The sequence below is a fragment of the Excalfactoria chinensis genome, chromosome Z (assembly GCF_039878825.1).
Source record: "Excalfactoria chinensis isolate bCotChi1 chromosome Z, bCotChi1.hap2, whole genome shotgun sequence".
Taxonomy (NCBI): Eukaryota; Metazoa; Chordata; class Aves; order Galliformes; family Phasianidae; genus Excalfactoria; species Excalfactoria chinensis.
The window spans coordinates 51530338-51540243 of NC_092857.1; the positions used below are offsets into that span (position 1 = coordinate 51530338).

Here is a 9906-nt window from a genome sequence, read left to right on the forward strand (position 1 = left end):
CTTGAGCGGAGTAGTCAAGTAGTCAACCACCTGAGAACTTCTGTTATCAATTATTTGAAACAAATGGGCATTTCCCAAAGTCAGGAAGAACTTACTGTCAAAGAAATCCCTGCAGGAACTGTGTGTCATAGCTGCTGTGGGGTACAGTACTGACCTGCGCGGCACCACGGAGCCTCCCAGTGCTGCCACAGAAGAGAAAAACTGGCTTTGAAATGGGAGCTGCTTCTCATTTTCTAAGAAAGAGTTTGCTTCGAAGTGCTGTTAAACTTTTGAAACTTTTGGCAAGTCACTTGAAGAAGAGCTGGTGCTCATTTAAGTGTCTCATGCATCTACTGGCTGATATTTGGTTAGCTTTTATGAGAAGATCTGTACCTATTAAAACAGAGCTTGAATTTGAAAACTTAAGCTAGGAACATAGAGAAACAGGTCTTCTCTTTTCTTCCGCTTCTGAACAGCATTCTTATCATTGGTAGATTATACAAGTGAGCCTGACACCAAGAGGGGGTCAGATACAGTTTCAGGAGACTGTCGTATCCTTCTTCACATCATTAATGATTTAAGCAGTGTGCACGGCCAGGAAGCAGAAGTTTGGACTGCTTTCATTATTACTCCAGAGGACAGAAACATGGACCTCTCCGCTTTGCCAAACAACAACCATCCTGATAAATTTCTACAGCTGGAGGTGAAGTCTTTAGTGAAAAACTCAACCTTTCTACAAGCCAGACTGGCAAAGTTCCCAGAAGCAGCTTTACCTGGAGTGCAACAGTGGCATAATAGGGTCTATTTACAGGTAAGGTCTAACAGACTCTTTTCCTGACTTCTCTATCTTCTTTTGGGGATCTGGAGGCAAATGATACAAGCTCAGCATTTCAGCAGTGAATTCAGCTTCCCATATCTTTGAATTTGCACCACTACTATAACTCCCTGTAGTTTTCTCTTTGATTTTAGTGAGGACTGGGCTCCAGAAGGGCAGTCACTCTCCTCAGCAGCAGCACAGTCTACATCATTTGCTTCAGTACATTATGCTTTCTGCTGCTTGTGGTGACATTTTCATAGCATTTCCCAGAAAGCCTACTTATGTCAAATATGGATTAATTGTACCAAGGAGGCTAATAGAATACCCTCTCTAAAGAAATCACAAGTGTGAGAAAGGAGGGAAAAGAATAGCAATGGAGGAAAAACAAAACAAAACAAAACAAAACAAAAAAAGCCATCACTGAACTTAAATGTGAAATCCAGGTGACAAAACTCAATAAAAAGCACATCAGAGAGAACACCAGAGTCTTGCTAGTGCCTTGTTAGCTTGTGCATCTCTATGTATTTTGCTGCATCCTCTTTACTTCATCTTGTTTTTCGCCTTTCATCTTTGACCTTGCTGTCACCCTGACAGATGTCTGTTGAAGGCGTGAAAGGCAATGACAGCATTAATACAGGTTATTATGTGGAGGTAGCAGCGTTTTCGTGGAAAAATGCAAAAGTGTACTGTCTAGCAGATGCCTGGAGCCCACAGAGGAGACATTTGTATCTGGATCAGCAGCAGTACAGCTGCATCAGCTCACACCCCTCTGGGCCCCACTTGCAGCTCACACCACAGCACTCCTTTCCGGCTGCCTGGGGAGCCTCTTGCCTTTCCCCACCCCTAGCCTGAGAAAAGCTCCAAGGTCTGGTTCTTGTCAGGGGATGGAGACAAACGGAGGTAGCTGGGGGCTGGAGATGGTTCTGCATCCTGAGCATCCCCAGAGCATGGGTCCAGGTCCCCCAGGCAATGAGGAGTTGGAGCTGAGAAACCATCAACATGGGGGCAGGAGGGGAAGAGGAAGAGCCTTGAAGTCTCCCATAGCTGCTTCCAGTTTTACTTCTTCCCTCATCAGCTGTCCAGACCCCTTCCCTCCCTCCCAGAGCCCATTCCTATTGTTTGTTCCTCGCCCAGGACTCCCCATGGGGAACTGGAAGGGAGGGGGCAGGCGAAGAGGGGGGGGGGGGGGGGGGGGGAAGGGGGGAGGGTCCCACACTCACTGCTGTCTCTCATGCACAGAGCTCTCACTAAAAGAAAGAGCCTGCGGGATCCAGAACAATAGGACATGGAGCAATGCTGGCCTCGCTCCCTGCCCCACTGCGGCCCCTCTTTGTGCAGGATGCGGCAACCACACACTGAGTTGCTCCGCAGCGGGATGCTTCTCCCCATTGTTGCTGGGCAAAAGGCTCCAGGAGGGCCAGGCTTACAGGAGGACTGGGCTGAGTGGGAGCCCTAAGATAGGCCTCCCTCCACCCTGCTCTATGCAGGCACAGCCAGGAAGATGGCAGTGCCTGCTGCCTTGCCAGAATTGCTCCTGTAATACAGCATGGTTTATAAACCCCAAATGGGGGGCATAACCTATGTCCGTAAGTGCAGTCCTTAGTGACTGAGCTATCTGGACATCACTGTGCCTCATTCTCCCTCCCTTATGAAAGAGAGGCCTCCTTTCTTTCCTTGTGCTGACAAATAAAGGAAAAAGAGTTGATGAATTCCAGACGTTAGAATAAACATGATGGCACAGCAGAGAACTAATGGTGCAGGAGTAACATGTTTTGCTTTAAGATGAGAAAGCTAATGGGGTTAAGGGTTAGTTAATTCAGAAGCGGAAATGAGGGGGGTGAGGAAGCAGAATTGGTTTCAGAACATATGTGAGTGACCTGCAGACTCCCGGCATCCTTGAGAACAGCTGAAAATCCCCACCCAGAAGTTCATTTTCTTTCTGTAAGGAGCTGCGGCTGTGGAGGTCTCCCTGTACACAATGACGGTGTGGCAGCCTGCAGCCCCTTCCAACCTCTGCTATGAGAATGCTTGCTTTCGGCACACTTCAGGTGTTTTCTCTACCTCTAGCTTCTAAAATGAATTTCCATTACAAAAAGCAGCCTGATTATAATGGCAATTAATATTTCTGACCAAAATGTTGCTGCTTTTTTCTCTTGCTTTTCTGTGTCAGGTAAACATAGCAGCTGCCCTGCTCAACGTACATTTTTATTGTCTACTTCAAATAAAGCAGGCCATTAAGCAGTTCAGGAGTCCTGGACCTTCCTGGTTTAAAGCAGCACAAGAGATGATTTCTTCACCAATGGTAGCAGCTCTTGCTCACTTTGAGTGTTCTCGGCACTGCAGACTCCTCTTCCCCAGCACTTCCCAGTACATCATGCACAGCTCCCAGATACCACGCTCACCCTTCTCCCTCAGCCCTTTCCCTTGTTTTCAGCTGTTCTTGGACTTCTCCTTCCTGCTTGTATTTTCTTCTTTTCCCTGGAAGGCAGCAGAGAGAATTTTGTCTTTGCACGCTGTGCTCCTTCTCTTCGCTGTGGTTATTAGAATTTCACAACCAGAAAACTTTGGCCTTACAGAATTGCTGTTACCATGATAACTGCACTTCTAACACCTCCTGGTGTCTCATTTGAGTGCAACACCTGTGTCTGGCCCTTGCACACCTCTCAGGGCACCGAGGAGGAGGATTTTACCTCTCAGTTAGGTTCTGGGCCAGTTGCTTCCTGTCCCTTGGCTCAGGTCTGCGTTACACATGTGTTCTCTTATTCTTCCCCAGATATTTGCAACTGTCTGCAGTCAGAGACCAGCTGCAAGGCTGACAGGAGCTCTGATCTGACACCACACAGCAATTTTTATATATTGTACTCACAGCCCTGCAGACCTCCATTAGCAGTGACAGACAAAACAGCTTTCTCTAAGTAAATAATTAATTATTGTGCAGAAGTTCTTTCAGTGCCGCACAGTAAGGGTAGTCAGTATGAATGCTTGTTTTTCTCTGAATGTTTCTGGGTCATGTCACTTTGGCTTAGGGTTTTACAGCCACCTATTTATCTGCAATCCACATCAGGTGGGCTTCCATCTTGCTTTGCATCACCTCATACTGACTTGTTCCCCTTATAAGCACATCTGATCCCCTCAGGTCTCTTGAAAAGAAAATGTGAATTCTCAGGAGCCTTTAATGCGTTCTGTTGTCTTTCATATCCACTCACCTAGACATGATTAATAATTACCTTCCTAGTTTCTTTTCCACAGCATCCCCCAAAACATTAGATTTGTCTAAGAAGATCTACAGATGTGATTATTGTTTATTCTGATAAATGAGCTTTTTCAGTTGACTAAATACCTTACAGCACCTCAACAGCTACAACTATCACAGGGATCCCTAGGTTTCCAGCAGCTACCTAGCAGCTTCCTATCAGTAATACCTTATGCCTATATACCAGAGCAATGCCCCACCTTTACTTGGAGAGCTCCTCAGAAAAAGCAGTGCATGCCTTTTGAAAAATAGAGGGTTATACTACTAAAGAAATCGCCTACTTAAAAATTATCCTGCCAAGCACTTTCATTAGCATTGAGGATGTTCTTACAAAACAGCTCCAGCAGAAGACTGGGGCCAAAAATTTCTAAACAGCTGCTTTAGTAAAGCTACTAGGCACAGCTGTCTGTAGACAGTGTTAGTTAATTTCTTTGGATATTGCCCTAGGTGTTGCCAGCAGCCCCAGCTTCCACAGGATGTGAATAACTCTCTTCACAGGGAATAAGGGAAAAATTTGACTTGCATAATTCCTTAAATTTTTAGGTGTCTTTTTCATTTTTTCTTCCAGGCAGGTTGACTTGGGACCAAGGCCTAGACTTAGCTCTTTAATCTCTCGGTTTTGGTTGCTCATATCTTGGTACTTGATATTCCTCATCATAGACTGAGGACAGAAAGGTTATACTATTTCTGTGCTAAAACAGTAGTGGCAACAGAAAGATAAAGTTAAGATACTAACGAAATTGAAATATTCTCTAACAATATAGATTACTTTAGAATTTGTAGTGACATACGTTGTTGTCTACTGATATGCGTAATTTGCATTATGAAATCATTTATCCGCTTCTGTAAATGCAACCTGCCTCATATTTACCTGTACTGTTTCTTGGACCCAAAGTACTTTTTGTTCATGCTTCAGGCTTCTCTCTTTCCACAAGCAGTCTCTAAGACATATCTGCTGCAGAAATTTCAGTCAAACCTTCAGCTGCGCTCAAAAATATTCTCCCATTTAATGTAGCACTTCAGTATCTGTACTCCAAAGCTTCTGCAAACCATCTCCTATTCAAATTCCAGTCCAGTTCTCTCTCGGTAAAACAACTTTTGCTCCTCCCATCATATTTCGTGGGAGATAGAGAGGTTAGCTTAACCTCTCCCCTAGCTTTACTCTTCAGGATCACACATTCTCCTGTCTTCATGAATTGCTCCCTATAAAAAGGAAGGTGTTCTGGAAGGAAGGGGCATGAAGTTCTGACACACATTTCTGAAGAAATTCTCCATCACACCATCTTTCCCAAGTTTGGGAGGATTTTATATAGAACAGCTTTAAAAGTCACTGTCAAGTTACATTATTTTCACAATATTTTAGCCTAGGGACAATGAACATCCCGTGGTGAGACAGCTTGTGTTCCTCAGCAAAATGTTCTCCAAGTCCAACTATCTAGTAGGCCTGAGGGAAGCATCATTAAGGTCACTGACAAATTTTAAGTAAGAAATAAATTAAATAAAGTAAAATGGAATCAGAAAGAAATGACAGTTAAAAACACCAGCTCAGCTGAAATCTGGCCAGTACAATCCAGAGGCCTTCAGTGCCAGCTGTAACTAAAGTGAGTAGAGTAATACTGTCAGGGGACTGTCAAAGCTGAGGAATGACATATGGAAATTATGAACTAATGGAGGAACTGTGAGGCACTGAGGATCCACCCACCTATTAATGATAATTATTGATGGGAAATACACTTAGTTACTTTTGATGATTTGGCGATAACAGTGCCAGCATGATGATTCCTACTAGGGTTGCTTAGACAAAGGTTGATGCTTTCTTTTTCTTTCCTTTCCAAAGAAAACCAGGTCTTTGCTTTTATCTATGCCTGCCCATCACACACTGGCTGGTCACCAAGTCAGGCCAAGACCACCGCTGTCTCAAAGGAAACATCATTTGCTAGTCAGGAAAGCTTTGTGGAAGTGTAAAGACAGTCCTGAAGCACAGGGCAGGTACTGGTGTGAGGACAGGGCTCTGTCAGAAATAGCTCTCTTGGGAGGCTGAGGTGTGGCTGGAGCCATGGGCTAGTTCCAAGTCTCTGGGACAGAAGGTGGTTGCATGGTCTTACCAGCTCCTGAAGAGGTTTAGGCTGATTTTAAGAAGCACTTTGTGAATTCTCCAAAAACCATGCCCCAACACAGTTATTACCCCTCCTTCTCTGCCGTCTGCTGTCATAAAGTCCTGATTGAATGAATGCTTTGCAGAAACATTGCTCAAGTGTCTAATTGCTGATGTTGTGATGGTACCTGTATGAGGAACTTTCCTGTAGTTGCATGCCAGCCCTCTGATGTGTTGACAGATCTACCGTGCAGTGAGAGTATCAGAGTTGTGAGATCCCCCCAAGGTGAGATGTACAGCTTTAGCAAAGACAGCTGCTGGCATACTGTTGCCATATACTTCACTCTGCTTTGTTCTTGCAGCTGTGCTTCTGCATCTCACTCACTGCCTTGGCATCTGCCAGATCTGCATACACTCTACTGTCATACCCCATAACACCATTATGCAGTACTATAAGCTTTCTTTTCAGTGTGCCTCACAGTGCCAGTTCATATTTGCATATTTCACATGTACCCACGTGCTTCCACAGAAGGAAGAAATCTTCACAGAGTGAACAGTCAGTCTCCCTTAGTACACTGATGATGTTTGCCACAACAAGAAAAATTGATGCACAGGTAATTTTAATCATGACTTTTGACAAATTATAGCTCTGGAAGGCAACCTGTGTCATAGGTAAATGAAAAATGAAGGCCAAATTCTGCTCTAATTTGTGCTTTTCAGAGAGAAAAGAAAAACATTACTGAGCTGCCTGGGTTGGAACTGAATGGGATCAGCCAAGAAATGATAGACAAAACCCTTGGGAAACACATTACACCCATCACACTGAAATCCACGATCAAGAGCAATCCCTTGTATAGTGACTTCCAGGTGGATGATGACTGGGAGGAGAAAAGAAGGACTCCTTCCTGGACTGCACAGGACTATGACAGACATTCACTGCACTCTGACTTGGCCAGCCACATAAAGGTAATGTGCTGCTGCGCTGCATTCAAACAAAATGTATTACTAAAAGCTCTGTGTGAACATGAGCTACAGTGCAGCATGTTTGGTTCTTTTGGTAGGATTCCAGAAGCAAATATGGACATGTTTTCCTGTGCAGACATGACACTAGCATGAGTCTGATCAGAAAAAGAAGTGTATGTATCTGGTTAGAGGCCAGCAATTTCAGTTCAGCAGAACACGATCTCTGTAAAGTCTTAAACCACAAGACCCTGCAATGGTTTCCCAGCCTATACAGGGGTGATCTGTAAACCAGGTACTTAAGTATTACGTGTCTGCTTTTCTAGCTGCTCATAACATCACAGATAGCACACATTTTTTCAGCCTTATTCACACTATGTAGTACCCTACCTGCACGTGGTTTTGCACAAACCATTTGTAATTTTATTCTGTTGTTGTTGTTGTTCTTGCTTTTTCATTTCTTTGATTTTGCTATTCCCTGTTACTGGAAAGGGACTTAGAAAGGTGTTTTATTTATAAGTCAGCATCTGTTCTTCAGAATACAATCTGGTTTCTACTGTTATTTATTTATTTGGTTGGTTGGTTGGTTTTGGTTTGCTTCTCTTTTGTTTTTGGTTTTTTGCTCTTCTTCCTTCCTTGCTTCCTTCCTCCCTTCCTTCCTCCCCTCATCTCCTTTCTTTCCTTTCTTCCCTTTCTTCCTTTCTTTCTCTCTTTCTCTCTTTCTCTCTTTCCTAAATCTCATTTAAATGCTTGGTGTCCTACATTTGGTTCCTGGCAAGAAAGTGTGGTTTTAGTTTTCCCCAGAGGAACATTTGCAGCATCTGGCAAGTAGCACAACCTATGTTCAAGTGAAAGTCTCTTGCATTTCTGTTGTGATGCTTTAAATTCATTAATCACTATCTGATGATAGCCAAGATACTCCTAGCTATGTTCTAATGACTTTATATGCAAGGCAGAAGAACTGAGTTCATTTTCTGGTTTTTCTTTTAGGAAAATCCTAATGACCTACGGTTCTGGATGGGGGATATTTATACTCCTGGGTATGATACCTTGTTAAAAAAGAAAGAGAAAGAAAGAAAGCATTCTAAATGGTGCCGAATCATCCTGGTAATGGTACTAGTTGTATGTATCCTAATTACAATAGTCACGCTCAGTGTTTTACTTACTTAGTACAGCCAAAAGCTGGTGATGGAAGTTTTTCAATAAACATTTTTATTAAGTTATTCCCCTCCCTTGTTTTATTTGAATTCCATTTATTTTTTATTTATTTATTTATTTTGGCACAAGTACAATTCGTTTGACATCACTATTTTAAAATGTTCCTGTGCAGCATAAGGACTTGATCCTGAAAAGATACAAATACTCTGAGCATAGGAGTGAACGTCTCCTAATGGGTATAATTTATAAACAAAACTCTGAACACAGAACTTCATATAATGTCTTCTTCTTCTGACCGGTGTTTTGGTTCGGTATCTGTAATACAGTACATATGATATGCATGGGCTGCAAATGGAATATTTCAAAATACTTCAGAATATGGAGAGTTAATACTTTTTAACAGCTGCTACATCAGGATCTGGAGCAAGATTTGATGAGTGTTAAAGTTGAAATGAATTTGAACCTATCTATTTGAAAGACTGAATGTACATAGTCATTCTGTAAGAGAGGGTCTTTGCAAGTGAAAGGAAAAAGTCAGCTAAGATCTAGCAGAAAAATTCAGGGGGATGAAAATACAAGCTGAAATAAAAATATAAGTGAACAAAGACAGAAGCATATAAAATATTTATTTTATCTCTAAAAGTTCACCCTCTTTGCTGCAAACACTTTATATCTCTTCCAGGGCAAAGGACTACAAATACTGCTGTCCTGGTGAGTTCCCTCACTAACACAAGACAACTCACTCTATGGAATCGAGCACACCTTCAGTAAGGTTGCTGATGACACCAAGCTGAGCTGTGCAGTTGCTACACTGGAAGGAAGGGAAGCCATCCAGTGGGACCTGGACAGGCTGGAGAAATAGGTCCATATGAGCCTAATGATGTTCAACAAGGCCAAGTGGAAGGTGTTGCACTTGGGCTGGGAATATCCCAGGTATTTATACAGACTGGGGGGAGAACTCCTTGAGAGCAGCCCTGTGCAGGACTTGGGGGTCCTGCTGGATGAGAAGTTGGACAAGAGCCAGCAGTGTGCACTTGCAGCCCAAAAGGGCAATTATATCCCTGGCTTCATTAAAAAAGGGGTGATTCAATTCAGCTCTTGTGAGGCCCTGTCGGGAGTACTGTGTCCAGCCCTGGGGCCTGCAGCACAAGAAAGACGCAGATCTCTTGAAGCAGGTCCAGAGGAGGACCGCTAAGATGATCAGAGGGCTGGAGCACCTCTCCTGTTAAGAAAGGGTGAGGAAACTGGGATTGTTTAGCTTGGAAAAATGAAGGCTCCAGGGAGATCTCATTGTGGTCTTCCAGTACTTGAAGGGAGTGCATAAACCAGAGGGAGAATGGCTGTTTACAAGGGTGGATAGTGATAGGGCAAGGGAGAATGGTTTTAAACTGAGACAGGGGAGATTTATGTTAGATATTTGGAGGAAGTTTTTCACACAGAGGGTGGTGACACACTGGAACAGGTTGCCCAAGGAGGCTGTGGATGCCCCCCCCCGGAAGCATTCAAGGCCAGGCTGGATGTGGCTCTGGGCAGCCTGCTCTGGTGGTTGGTGACCCTGCACATAGCAGGGGGGTTGAAACCAGATGGTCATTGTGGTCCTTTTCAACCCAGGCCATTCTACAATTCTATGATTCTATGATTAAT

The 9906-nt window shown here is 43.6% G+C and overlaps 1 protein-coding gene across 1 annotated transcript; it reads left to right on the forward strand.

The window, feature by feature from the left end:
• Positions 1-622: 622 nt before the first annotated feature.
• MINAR2 (membrane integral NOTCH2 associated receptor 2) lies at positions 623-8274 on the forward strand. The gene is made up of 3 exons (XM_072360613.1): positions 623-790; positions 6865-7110; positions 8095-8274. The coding sequence occupies exons 1-3, from the start codon at positions 626-628 to the stop codon at positions 8272-8274; spliced, it is 591 nt and encodes a 196-aa protein (XP_072216714.1). The 5' UTR covers positions 623-625.
• The last annotated feature ends 1632 nt before the right edge of the window (positions 8275-9906 follow it).